Genomic DNA, 14,916 nt, shown 5'->3' with positions numbered 1-14,916 from the left:
TATGGTTGTGGGGAGATGTCGGTATATTCAGTCCTGTTCCATTGGTCTGCAGCTCTGCCTTTGTTCCAGTACCATGCTGTTTTAATTATTACTGCTTTGTAGTAGAGTTTGAAGTTAGGGAGGTTGAATACTCCCATTTTCTTTTTCCCAAGAATTGCTTTAGCTATTCGTGGGGGCTTATTGTTCCATATGAATTTCAGGAGTGTTTGCTACATTTCTTTGAAAAATGTCATGGGTATGCTAATAGGGATCGCGTTGAATTTGTACAGTGCTCTGGGAAGTATTGCCATTTTGACAATGTTAATTCTCCTGACCCATGAGCAGGGGATATCTTTCCATTTCCTCGTGTCATCTTTTATTTCCTGAAGTAGCTTTTTGTAGTTTTCTTTGTACAGGTCCTTTATTTCCTTAGTTAAGCTGATTCCTAGGTACTTGATTTTCTGGGGCACAATTGTGAACGGGATTGTTTTTTTCATGTTGCTTTCTTCTCTCTCACTGTTTGCATATAGGAAAGCCATGGACTTCTGGGTATTGATTTTATAGCCTGCAACTTTACTATACAAGTCTATTGTTTCTAGGAGTTTCTTGGTAGAGGTTTTACGGTTCTCTAAGTATAGTATCATATCATCTGCAAATATTGAGAGCCCATTTAGTGTTTTAAGCCATTAGTACATTATTTTCAAACTCATAGAAAAGTTGCCACAAATAAGTATTTTTTAATCTCTATTATTTGTATATTTTTTGTTTGGTTCTCTAATTTTCAGTACTTTTAATTTGTGGCTTAGCTCATTAGTTTTGCTTTTGTCTTAGAAAATGCACCAAAACGATGCATCCCATCACATGCACTTACAAGACAGCAAATCCTTGCTCTTCAAGATGGTGCTGAGTTGTATGAAGCAGTGAAGAATGCCCCAGATCCAGGTGACCTTGAGGTGAGAAAGGAATGGTCACTTAATCTTCACCACTATCGTTCAGTATTGTATGGGAATTCCTTTCCATAACCATTAAGCAAGAAAAAGATATTTAGGACATCCAGACAGGAGAATTCAAATTCTATTTGCACATGGCATGATACTGTACTTAGGAACTGTACTTAACAACTCGCTGATAAAGCTGCTAGAAACAGTTGACTTGTATAGTAGTGTGGTAGAGTACAAAGTCAACACGCAAACAAGGCACTTATGTTACTTTATTCACTACGGTAGGAAAACTGTAGATGCTCTTCTGTACAACAAATCATTATGATGAAATTCTGTGTATTGCAAAAGAAATCTGCCTTTCCCTGGGATCTGACGAACCAATGTGACTTATTTCTGATTTTATACAGCTCGAGGATAGGAGGACTAAATAGTTCCATATATTAAATAAATACAGTTTAAAATACAGTCAAGGCCAGAGAGACAGTACAGGGCCTAAGGTGCTTGTTGACCTAGGTTTGATCCCCAGCACCGCTTATGGTCGCCAGAGCACCTCCACGGTCACTCCTCAGTACAGAGCCAGCAGTAGCCCTGGAGCACTGCTTGGGTGTGGTGCAAAAACAAACAAAAGTGCAGGTGAAGTTTTGTTTTTCTCTTGGGATGGGGGTCAGAGGGTTTTGTTTTGTGACCAAACCAGCGGTATCAGGGATCACTCCTGGCAAACTCAGAGGACTGCTTGGGGTGCCAGAGATTGAACCTGTTGTACCTGTTGCAAATGCCTGACCTGTTGTACTGTCATTCCAGCCCGAGTTTTGTTTATTTTTAAGGTTAAAACATGTATCTTCAAAGCATTGCCTCCATTTTCAGGTATTCAGTATTCAGTGCTTTTTCAAATTCTACTTACTTTCTTTTATGACCCTCCACTTAACATCTACTTAAGGTGTAAAGTTTCAGGAATACAAATGGTGTTATTAACACGCTGTGGACTCTTGACTTTACCTTTCATTCAAATTGGGTCTAAACTATAAAAATGGCAAAAAACATCACATTTTATAATCACACTAGATAATTATATACAGAAGAATTGGATACTGTATTTTTTTAAATTTATGTTTAACATGAACACTGTCTATATAAATTCCATATAAACGTTACTATTACCAGAACCTTTTCTCTGTTTCTGTGTATCATATATTAAAGTAAGCAGTCTCCTAAATTTGTAGACATGTAAGTGTATAATGCAAGTTCTTGTGTTCATTTGCTAAATAAGAGAAAGGAAATCTCAGGAAAACTATTGTTTATTGATTCATTACCTTAATAAATCTTGTATATAGACTGAACTTTCTTAAATAAGTGTAATTATAAAATAAATAAACAGTACTCCATTAGGAGTGTGAGCAGTGCTATTCTGAACAGAATTCCCTCATTCCCAAATATTACAACTCATATTCTCCCTGTGAGAAGTTTCTGTGCATATACTTGTTGAAGTCTGTAAGTTGAAGTTTTTTCTTTTTTCGGGTCACACCCAGAGATGCACAGGAGTTACTCCTGGTTCATGCACTCAGGAATCACTCCTGGCAGTGCTCGGGGGGACCATATGGGATGCTGGGAATCGAACGCCCTACCCACAGTCTTTGTTTATACTTGTTTCAAATCTGTAAGTTCTATCTATTATGCTTTCCTAAGAAAAAAAAATTTGCCTCTATTATATTAAAGTTTACACTTTTTTCATGAAGAGTATTTCATCTCTAAAATTTAGCAAACTGGGCGGACTGACGCATAGTACAGCAGGTACTATGCATTTGCCTTGCACGCAGCCAACCGGGGTTCGATCCCCAGCATCCCGTATGGTCCCCCGAGCACTGCCAGGAGTAACCCCTGTGCATTGCCAGATGTGACCCAAAAAGCAAAAATAAATAAAACTAGAAAAATAAAAAATAAAATTTAACAAACTGTTACTCTGGTTTCCATTTGTAGAATATACTTATGAATAAGAGAATTGAATGAGAGTTTGAGAACTGATTTCTAAAGTATCTTGTTATAAGAATTTATTTTCCCAAAGTACAGAGATTTCTTACTCTCCCTTTCCAATATATAATTCAGTAAGCCTGAATACATGCTTTGCATGCAAGGGACTTAGGTTCCATCTGCAGCACTGCATATGTCCCCCTCGCAACTCCCGGAGTGACCAACCCCTGAGTACCAAGCCAGGAATTAACCCTGGAGCACCTCCAGATGTTTCCAGAAGCAAAAACAATCCCCCAAAAAGGTCAAAAGCAGCAACAGTCCAGAGTGTTTTGTATCAGAGTTTCATTTCTTTGCGTTTTCCTTTTTTTATTGCACTGAGATTTCCAATCACCATATCTCCTCCAACCCCCCTTTCCCCACCCACACACAAGAACAGGAGCAATTTGTTGAAATAATTGAGAGAGAAATGTAGGGGAGAAGATTAGTGTTTGTGGTACATCTTTTAACTTATATCTAGTGTACCAAAGAGTTAATGATAACCTACCATAGGGGAAAGAATGAAAGTTTTCAAGTAACCCCTCTCAGTACGCCTCTGCAAGTTATTCTTTCTTTGTCAGTTTCACCGTACATTACATATAAACTAATATTTATAAGGTTAGTGAAAGGATTAGATAAACTAGTTCATTTGCCAATGATCCTTTTCTAAGATACAGTGAGTATTCAAGTAGAAGCTATTTATAATGTTGACATTGATAATTAAAGTATATAAGTAAGGGGTATTTTTCACCCTGAGGAAATTGGTAACAAAGATTAATAAGCAGTTTTGTGCACCTGAAAATCTTTTAATGCGATATACTGAGTATGTTAATTTTAATTTTCATATCATCATACCCTTAAAGTGAATGGAATAATTACAGAATTAATTTACAATAGGTTAAATGCTTTGTTTTTGTTTTGTTTTATTTTATTTTTATTTCTGTAATATCTAACTTAATATTTAATGTTCACAGGGTTATTTCACTGAAGAACAGTTAAAAGCCTTGAATAATCATAGACAGATACTGAATGACAAGAAACAAGCACAGATCCAGTTGGAATTCAAAAAGGCTATGGAATCTACTGAACAAGAGGAACAAATTTTATCAAGAGATGTTAAAACTGTGTGGAAGTTGCGTATCATAAGCTATGAAAGAAAAGAAAAAGATTCTGGTGAATATGTAAATTTTTTTATCATTTTAAAAAAATATTTTATTTGGGGTAGGAGAGATAGTATTAGCGGGTAGTGCATTTTCCTTGTATGCAGCTGACCTGGGTTCAATCCTTAGCATCGCAGATGGTCTCCCAAGCACTTCCAGGAGTGATTCCTGAGTTTAGAGCCAGAAGTAAGCCTTGAACACTGCCAGTTATGGCCCAAAAACAAAAACAAAAATTTTATATTTTTTTTTTTAGGTTTGTAGAAGAAAATTTTATTTTATTTTATTTATTTATTTATTTATTTATTTTTTAATAGTGAGGCACCATGAGGCACAGTTGTAGACTTACACATTTTTGTGCTTGGGTTTCGATTATACAATGATCAAACACCCATCCCTCCACCAGTGCGCATTTCCCACCACCTCGGATCCCAGCATCCCCTCCCCCCCCAGCCCCTATCCCACCCTGCCTCTGTGGCAGGGCAAAAATTTTATATTTTTTAAGAAAATTATTTCAAATGCTTATTAAAGTATAAATTTAGTATGTGTCACAGGACAAAAAAAGGACTACTATTGCCCACAAAATGATTACATATCCTGAGTTCTTTTGTTATTCGTTTTCATTTTTATTTATTTTAATTATAAACAACTTTTAATGGAGCTTCTACAAGAGTTATTTTTGGTGGGTGTTCATAGTTATTTAACATAGTTATAATTTTTAAACAAGCATTTTAATGGTTATCAGTTTTTCCATTGTCTTTTTTCTCTTTTTCTAAATAGTCTTACTGAGTATCTGGCGTCCATCATCAGATTTATATTCCCTGTTAACAGAGGGAAAGAGATACAGAATCTATCAGCTTGTAACATCAAAATCTAAGAGTAAATCTGAAAGAGCTAAAATGCAACTAACAGCAACGAAAAAGACTCAGTATCAACAACTGATGGTACAATTATTTTATTATAATTTTTCAGTTTTGACAAATACCTATTAGTTTATTTAAGTATGGATTTCTTTCTGTAGGCTTCAGATGAACTCCTCTTCCAAGTGTATCAGCCAAGGACGTCTGTTCCCTTCAACAAATTATTGGATCCAGATTTTCAGCCACCTTGTTCTGAAGTGGACCTAATAGGATTTGTTGTTTCTGTCGTGAAAAAAATGGGTAATGCACAGTATATTTTTTTATTGATTTATCACTGGTTTATAATATTATAGAATTTATCATCTTATGTTTGCAATTCTTACCACTCCCAGAATTCCAGTATTACCCTACTACCACAAGACTCCTCTGCTCATTCCTGTCTCCTCCCTCCCTCTTCCTTTTTATAACTACCATAATTTTCTGGAAATCAGTTTTGGTTTTACCAATTCATTTGCTTAAGTAATTCATGATGTTTTCAGTTGAGTTGTTTATTTATGTTGGTGTTTAATGCCATAGTTCTTCATATGTTTGGGGTATTAACCACTTGCCAGATGTAAACAAATATGTGAAATATTTTTTCTGAATTACTAGGTTGCCTTTGTATGTTTATGATGGTTTCTTTTCCTCTGGGATGGAGCGATAGCACAGCGAGTAGGGCATTTGCCTTACATGTGGCCAACCTGCCCTCTCAGAGAGCCCGGGAAGCTACCAAGAGTATCCCGCCCCCATGGCAAAGCCTGGCAAGCTCCCTGTGGTGTATTTGATATGCCAAAAACAGTAACAACAAGTCTCACAATAGAGACGTTACTGGTCCCCTCTCGAGCGGAGGATAATGCAAATAGTCCTTCTTTTGCTCTGTTAAGCCTTTTATTTCATGTGAGATCCCATTTGTTTACTCTTCTTTTGTTTCACTTTGGCATTGGAGTTAGGTCTTCAAATACACTTTCTGATGTTGAGGTCCTAGAGTATATCACCTAAATCATCTTCTATGTATTTTATGACTCTGTTCTAACTGCAACATCCTGAGTTTTTCTTTTGTTTTGGGAGGCCAAAAGTAGCTGATTCTATGCTCAGGAATCACTCTGGCGAGGCTCAGGGACCATATGTGGTCACTGTCACTGTCCTCCTGTTGTTCATCAATTTGCTCTAGCGGGCCCAATAACATTGTGAGACTTGTAACTGTGTTTTGCATATCGAATACGTCACGAGGAGCTTGCCAGGCTTTGCTGTGTGGGTGAGATACTCTGTAGTTTGCCGGGCTTTCCGAGAGGGGCGGAGGAATCGAACTTGGGTTGGCCTTGTTGGCTGTGTACAAGGCAAACGCCCTACCCACTGTGCTATCACTCCAGCCCACCATATGTGGTACCAGGGATAAAATTTTGGCTGGCCGTGTGCAACGCAAGCACCCTACTGTCACTTCTGCCCCATTTTGAGTTAATTTTTATGTATGGCGTTAGTAGTGATCAAGTTTTATTTTATTTTTCACATGTGGACAGTTTTCCCTGCACCATTTGTTGAAGAGGCTTTTTTTTCCTCCATTTTTTATGTTTTTTACTACTCTGTCATAGGTTAGATAGTTGTATACACGTGAGTGTATTTCTGTACATCCCATTTAATTCCTTTAGTCTCTAAGCCTTTTTTATTTAATTACCACACTTGTTTATTACTGCTTTGTAATAGTTTAGTTTTATTTTAATTGAATCACTATTAATTACAGAATTACAAAGGTTTTCATGATTGAGTTTCAGGCGTACAGTGTTCCAAAACCAACCCCTTCACCAGGCACCCCTTCCTTACACCAGTGCCCCATTTTCCTTCCACCACAGCCCCAACTTGCCTCTCTATAGAGCAGGCATTATTTTCTTTTTTTCTTCCCTCCTTCTCTCTTCCCCCTCCACCTTTTGGGTGCAGTGGTTTACAACACTGCTACTGATTGGCAATTATGCATGGTACTTTACCTCCTTCATCACCTCATCCTGGTCCAGAGTGACCACTTCCCTCTAGCATTGTTGTTGTGATCCTTTCCCTACCTCTTCCAGTGGCAAGCTTCCTACTAAAGACCAGTTCTTCTGTTCTTCACTTCCATTGTCTTTGAGCATTAGTTATTCCCCTACTATGTTTTCTCTATATCTCAAATATGAATGAGATCATCCTGTCTGTCCCTCTCCCTCTAACTTCACTCAGCACAATACTTTCCAAATCCATTCCTATATTGGCAAATTGCATGACTTCATCTTTCCCTAGTATTCCATTGTGTATATGTACCATATTCACTCATCTGTTCTTGGGCACTTGGGTTGTTTCCAGATTTTGGCTATTCTGTGTTTTGGAACCCTCCTGGGAGGGGAATTACTGGGTCATATGGAAGCTCAATTCCAAATTTTTTGAGAAATGTCCATATTGTCTTTCAAAGAGAGTGGACCAGCCAGTAAGTTTTTCCTGCTTTGATTTTCTGATATTGTTGATCTCTAGTATTTCTATTTTATTGATTTCCATGCAATATTTTATTTCCGTCCCTCATTGTACTCCCTTTAATCTTTTTCTAGTAACTAAAGATGTGTAGTTAGATTACATAGACCTTTTCTTGTTTCTTGATAAATGTATTGCTGTCAACTTAGAGCAGCATTGTGTCTTCAGTCTTATTGTTTTAGGAATCTTTTGATTTCTTCTTTTGACTTCTTCTTTGACCCATTTTGGTTTAGTTTCCAACTATCTGAGTTTTTCCCCACTTTCTTTTTGTGGTTCGACATGCTCCTTTTTAAAACATCTTGATCTAAGAAAGTAGGGTAAATTGTTTCTGTCTGCCTGATTTTATAGAGCAATATCTTGTGTGCCAGCATGTGATTTATCATAGAGAATGTTCCTTGTACCTTGAAAAAGAATGACCAAAAAGTACTCAACTTTCAGGGAATGGAGTGTCTATAAATGTCTATTAGGCCCATATAATCCATTGTTTCCTTATTGATTTTTTCTTTTGCCCCGTTGATCTATTTAGTAGTAAGAAGGGGGTTGTTAAAATCTTCTATTACTATTACATGTTGTTAATATCTTTTCTCAGGGCTATTAGTTTTAGAAATTTTAATGGTCTAACCTTAGGTGCATAAATGTTTAAGTATAAACATCTTGATATATAAATCACTGAATCAGTAAGAAATGATCTTTGGGATCAGAGTGATGGTACACTGGTTAGGGTGCTTACCTTGCACGTGGCTAACCTGAGTTCGATCCCCAGCATTCCATATGGTCCCCTGAGCACCACAAGGAATCAGTCAGGTGTGAGCCCTAAGCACCGCTGGGTGTGGTCCCCAAAAAACAGGAGAAAATAAAAGACACAGGATAAATGATCATCCCTATTCCTAACAAAATTTTTAAATTTGAAAGTCTGTATTATCTGATCAAAGTATGCCAGTGCCCCATCCAGAATTTTTTAAACAGCTGTTTGTCTATAGGATTCTTTTCTAGACTTTTTTGTTGTTGTTGAGCTTGTGTCTAGGTAGCTTAATGAAGCATCTTAATTACAGTGTATCTTGGAATCTTTCCATTTGGATTCACTTTAGTTCGAACTTTTGGAACTTCAGTCCTCAGGTCAGGAATTTTTTAAGTGGTGATTTAAAGTAATGACTCTTTATTTGTCTTCCTGTTCCTCATGGATTCCTGTGACTTAGATACTGCTCCTTTTTGCCTCATTTTGTAATTCTCTGGCATTTTCTTCCCTTTTTTCAGTCTTTTTTTCCATCTTCTATTCTTCATTAATAGTTTCTGAATCTTACCTTTAAGCACGTTGACCCATTTCCGCTTCTGTTCTGCTACCAGGTCTTTCAAGTGAGTTTTCGGTTCACCTGCCATATCCGTCAGATGCTTCTGATTGCAGTTTTCTCATATCCTTCCTTTTTTTTTTTTTTAATTAGTGAAACACCATGAGGTACAGTTGTAGACTTACAAATTTTTGTGCTTGGGTTACAATTATACAATGATCAAATACCCATCCCTCCACCAGTGCCCATTTTCCATCACCATGGATCCCAGTATCCCTCCCACCCCCATTCCCCCCATCCCATCCTGCCTCTGTGGCAGGGCATTCCCTTTTGTTCTCTCTCTCCTTTTGGGTGTTGTGGTCTGCAAAAGAGGCATTGAGTGGCAATCATGTTCAATCTATAGTCTACTTTCAATATGCATCTCCCATCCTGGGAGGATCTTCCAAACACCCTTTATTTGGTGCTCCCTTCTCTATCTTTTTTTTTATATAATTTATTTATTTATTGAATCACTGTGGGAAAAGTTACAAAGCTTTCAGGTTTAGGTCTTGGTCATGCAAATATCAAACACATTTCCCTTTACCAATACTTATTTTTCACCACGAAGAGCCCCAATAAACCCCCACTCCCCACCCCCCCCCCCAATGCCCATGAGGCAGATGAATTCTAGTTAACACTGTATCTACTTTGACTAGATTCATTGTTTCGATAAAAGATGCACCATTATTATTTAGAGTTTACCCCCCAAATCAGACCTGCTGAAAAAGCACTGTGAAGTGATTTGCTTTCTACAGCTGGGTTCAAGAATTAAATGATGTCATGCGGCCACTATCACGGCTGCGCGGTTTTGGATTTCTGCTATTTTACTTATTAGCCCTGGAAGTATTTCTACTGAGAGTCAGATAATTAAGAGACTGGTGTCTGTGCTCTGGAGCCATGGCTGTGCCAGAGAGCCGCTTGTGGGGGGCAACTGGTGACCTCGGTAGGGTATGAAGGACGAGCCGGGAATGCCGCACTTCCCATGAGGTTTTAGTCGCCCCATCACCACCGGCTCATACCTGGCTCTCCACAAGGCTCCCATGCGGCTGCCATCTTTCTTTCCAGAGGGGAGAAGGCGGAAGGGAGTAACACCCTTTCCCCTTCGGGCAGACATGGTGGCATTGATTAACGCATAGTCCGTTCACTTTTCTGCTCCAAGCTGCTGGGTTCTGCATTAAGTCCTTGTGCTTCTGGGGCTGTGGTCCCTTCTCAATCTGAGCTGCCTTTTCCCCGAGCATGCCCGGCTGGCCTCTAAGCCATGGAGTAATCCTCCTGGTACTTATCTCCGCTATTCTTGGGTATTAATCTCCTTTTTTGTTACTTTATGTCCCCCAGATGAATGCAGTCTTTTTATGTCTGTCACTCTCTTTCTGACTCATTTCACTTAGCATGATACTTTCCATGTAGTACCACTCATATGTGACTTTCATGACTTCATCTTTTCTAACAGCTACATAGTACTCCATTGTGTAGATGTACCAAAGTTTCTTTAACCAGTCATCTGTTCTCAGGCACTCAGGTTTTTTTTCCAGATACTGGCTATTGTAAAGAGTGCTGCAATGAACAAACAAGTGCAGATGTCATTTCGACTATGTATTTTTGCCTCTCTGGGATATATTTCCAGGAGTGGTATTGCTGGGTCAAATGGGAGCTCAATTTCTAATTTTTTGAGGAGCGTCCATACTGTTTTCCAAAAGGGCTGAACCAGTCGGAATTCCCACCAGCAGTGAAGGAGGGTCCCTTTCTTGCCAAATCCGCGCCAGCACCAGTTGCTTTTGTTCTTCTGGATGTGGGCCAGACTCTGGTGTGAAATGATATCTCATTGTGGTTTTGATCTGCATCTTCCTGATGATTAATGATGTAGAGCATTTTCTCATGTGCCTTTTAGCCATTCGGATTTCTTCTTTGAGAAAGTTTCTGTTCATTTCATTGCCCCATTTTTTGATGGGGTTGGATGTTTTCTTCTTGTGGAGTTCAACCAGTATTTTGTATATCCTTGATATCAACCCCTTGTCAAATGTGTATTCGGCGAATATCCTTTCCCATTCTGTAGACTGTCTTTGTATTTTGGTCACTGTTTCGTTGGAGGTGCAGAAGCTTCTTAGTTTAAGATAGTCCCATTGGTCTACCTCTGTTTTCACTTGCTTCGCCAGTGGCGTGACATCTTTGAAGATACCATTAGCTTCAATGTCTTGGAGGGTTTTGCCAGCTTTGTCTTCAATGTATCTTATGGATTCCCGTCTGATGTTGAGGTCTTTGATCCATTTTGATCTTACTTTTGTATATGGTGTTAGGGAGAGATCTGAGCCCACTTTTTTGCATGTAGCTGTCCAGTTTTGCCAGCACAATTTGATAAAGAGGCTTTCCTTGCTCCACTTCACATTTCTTGCCCCCTTATCAAAGATTAGATGATCATATGCTTGAGGGGAGATGTCAGTATATTCGACCCTGTTCATTGGTCTGCAGCTCTGCCTTTGTTCCAGTACCATGCTGTTTTAATTATTACTGCTTTGTAGTAGAGTTTGAAGTTAGAGAGGTTGAATCCTCCCATTTTCTTTTTCCCAAGAATTGCTTTAGCTATTCGTCGGGGCTTATTGTTCCATATGAATTTCAGGAGTGTGTGCTCCATTTCTTTGAGGAATGTCATGGATATCCTTATAGGGATCGCATTGAATTTGTACAATGCTCTGGGAAGTATTGCCATTTTGACAATGTTAATTCTCCTGACCCATGAGCAGGGGATATCTTTCCATTTCCTCGTGTCATCTTTTATTTCCTAAAGTAGCATTTTGTAGTTTTCTTTGTACAGGTCCTTTACTTCCTTAGTTAAGCTGATTCCCAGGTATTTGATTTTCTGGGGCACAATTGTGAATGGGATTTTTTTTTCATGTCGCTTTCTTCTCTCTCACTGTTTGCATATAGGAAATCCATGGACTTTTGTGTATTGATTTTATAGCCTGCAAGCTTACTATACAATCTATTGTATCTAGGAGTTTCTTGGTGGAGGTTATAGGGTTCTCTTAGTATCATATCATCTGCCAATAGTGAGAGCTTGATTTCTTCCTTCCCTACCTGGATGCCCTTAATATCTTTTTATTGCCTAACCGCTATTGCAAGTACTTCCAGTACTATATTGAACAGCAGTGGAGAGAGTGGGCATCCTTGTCTCATCCCTGATCTTAGAGGGAAGGCTCTCAGTTTTTCCCCATTGAGGATGATGCTTGCCGTAGGCTTGTGGTAGATGGTTTTAACTATATTGAGGAAAGTCCCCTCTATCCCCATTTTGGCTAGGGTTTTCATCATAAACGGGTGCTGGATCTTGTCAAATGCTTTCTCTGCATCTATTGATATGATCATATGCTTTTTATCTTTTCTTTTATTGGTATGATGGATTATGTTGATCGATTTCTGAACGTTAAACCATCCTTGCATCCCTGGGATGAATCCTTCTTGATCTTTTGGATGTGTCGTTGGATTCTAATATCCTCTCATTTTTTTCTTTATTGAAGGTCTGTACTATTGTTACTTTCAGCTCATTAAAGAGTCTCACTCAAGAAGGTCACGCTGAAGTCATCATCTATTGGGTTGTAGGACTGGTGGGTGCTGGGGAACTCTTCATCTTCACCCATTAATTTGGGTGGACTCAGAGGGCTGAGAGGTGGGTGCTGGAGAGATAGTACAGTGGCAGTTATTTTACAGATTTTGGGTAGGTTATTCAAACTTCTCTACCTGTAAAGTGGGATGATGAGGACAAGGGATCAGAGTTACAGTGGGAACCTTTTGAAATTGTATGTACCTGAAGTTTTCAACAGATCTCTTTCCCTGAGCCCATTCCCCCTTTTATGTTAGAAGTGGAGATAAAGTTTTTTTATTGGAGGCTGGGAGATGTTCTGTAATGTAGAAAGGACCATGAACCTTATGGTGCTGAAATAACAAAGCATAAAAGCTAGAAAAGACTGATTCACTTAAACTGGCTGTTGAGGTAAGGTGTAAGTCAAACAACAAGTGGGACAAAAGTTAATAAGATGGGAGGGGGAAAAAGGGCATGCAATCTAAGAAAAGTTAGTACACTTTTAAAGATGGAAATTGGGGGCCAGAGAGATAGTACAGCAGGTAGGGTGCTTGCCTTGGATAGAGCCAACTCAGGCTCCATCCCCAGCATCCCAAATGGTCTCCTTGAGCACTGCCAGGAATGATACCTGCATGCAAACCCAAGAGTAACCCCTGAACATTGCCAGATTTGGCCAAAATAAAATAATAATTATAAATATGGGAAGTTTTTAAAGTATTATCATGAGTCAGAAATGTGAAATTGTACAGTTTAGCTGAGGAATGAGGTGCGATAGTTTTTTTGTTTGTTTGTTTGTTTGTTTTTGCTTTTAGGGTCACACCTGGCCATGCATAGGGGTTACTTCTGGCTCATACACTCAGGAATTACTCCTGACAGTACTCAGGGGACCATATGGGATGCTGGGAATTGAATCCCGGTTGGCTGCGTTTAAGGCAAACGCCCTACCCGCTGTGCTATTGCTCCAGCCCCAGGTGTGATAGTTTAAATAGAAAGTTCGAGTTTTTAGGCAGATGAAAGAGGTTGGGTTTTCTGTTTGTTTAGTTTTCGAATTAGACCAAAGATTGAACTTGTGCATGCAAGGCAGGCACTCTACCACTTAGCCACATTCTCAGGACTAGGTTTTATTTTTTGAGGGAGAGAGAGGATTTTTAAACTAGAAAACATTCTTATTTTTTTAATTATTTATTTATTGAATCACTGTGGGAAAAGTTACAAAGCTTTCAGGTTTAGGTCTCAGTCATGCAAATATCAAACACATTTCCCTTTACCAATACTTATTTTTTACCACAAACCCCAATAAAACCCCACCTCCCACCTCTCCCAATGCCTGTGAGGCAGATGAGTTCTAGTTAACACTCTATCTACTTTGACTAGATTCATTGTTTCGATAAAAGATGCACCATTATTGTTTAGAGTTTACCACCCCCCCCCCCCCAATCAGACATGCTGAAAAAGCGTTGTGAAATGATTTGCTTTCTACAGCTGGGTTCAAGAATTAAATGGTTTTGGATTTCTGCTATTTTACTTATTAACCCTGGAAGTATTTCTACTAAAAGTCAGATAATTAAGAGATTGGTTTCTGTGCTCTGGAGTCGTGGCCGTGCCGGAGAGCCGCTTGTGGGGGGCAACTGGTGACCTCGGTAGAGCGTGAAGGACGGGCCGGAACGCCCCCCTTCCCATGAGGTTAGAAAACATAATTAGACTTGGGTATTAGATAATTATAACTTCTGGTCCATAGTGGGTGGGTTACTTGCCTTGCATGTGGCTGACCCAAGTTTGATCCCTGTCCCCAGAGCACCACTAAATTGTGGCCCAGTTTTCCTTCCCCCCTAAAAAAAGATAATCAGAACTTCTGGATTAAGGAAGTACTTTGAGACAAACATAATTTTCTTCCTCTGACATATAACAATAAAAAAGCAAAAGAAATTGTTTGCCAAAACCCACAAACGAGAATGTATTGATTAAAAAAAAATTAAAGAATTGGAGAGATAGTACAGGTGGTAAGGCTCTTGCCTAGCATGTGGCTGAGTGGGGTTTTATCCCCCATGTCTCATATAGTCAAGTACCACCAGGAGCAATTCCTGAGTACAGAACCAGGAGTAATTCTTAAGCATCATTGTCTGTGGCCCAATCCCCCCCATCCCCCCCAAAATTTTTTTTAATTGTTGATCAAAAAAGAAACAGAAGATAGAAGAAGAAAAATAAACTATTACAGAAACAGATGAAAAAAGAAATAGAAGAAACAGAATATTAAGTACAGGGATAGAATTAAGTGCAGGGAGATCCAGTATTTAGTAGATACTTTTGTATTCTCACCAACAGAATAGGAATATACTAATCTCTCCACAACCCTAGTGAAAGAATGTATTAGTGTCATGAAATCTTAGTACAATAATAGGTAAATTTGAAAATCTCAAGTTTTCTCTATAGTTTTTTTTCTAGTTTTACTATTAGCCATGGGCTGGAGCGATAGCACAGCGGGTAGGGCGTTTACCTTGCATGCAGCCAACATGGCCGACCCGAGTTCGATTCCTCCGCCCCTCTAAGAGAGCC

General features: G+C 39.0%; 1 protein-coding gene across 1 annotated transcript in view; it reads left to right on the top strand.

Annotated features, from left to right (window-relative positions):
• BRCA2 (BRCA2 DNA repair associated) overlaps positions 1–14,916 on the top strand; it is a 71,104-nt gene that overhangs the window by 52,057 nt on the left and 4,131 nt on the right. The window contains 4 exon segments of the mRNA XM_056107939.1: positions 811–932; positions 3,896–4,094; positions 4,859–5,022; positions 5,100–5,238. Of these exon segments, the coding sequence (XP_055963914.1) occupies positions 811–932; positions 3,896–4,094; positions 4,859–5,022; positions 5,100–5,238 (624 nt within the window).

Source organism: Sorex fumeus, unplaced genomic scaffold (genome assembly GCF_029834395.1).
Source record: "Sorex fumeus unplaced genomic scaffold, SorFum_2.1 ptg000183l, whole genome shotgun sequence".
In the NCBI taxonomy this organism is placed as follows: domain Eukaryota; kingdom Metazoa; phylum Chordata; class Mammalia; order Eulipotyphla; family Soricidae; genus Sorex; species Sorex fumeus.
Note: the sequence above shows the minus strand (reverse complement) of the source record. Positions and strands in the feature narration are given on the sequence as shown.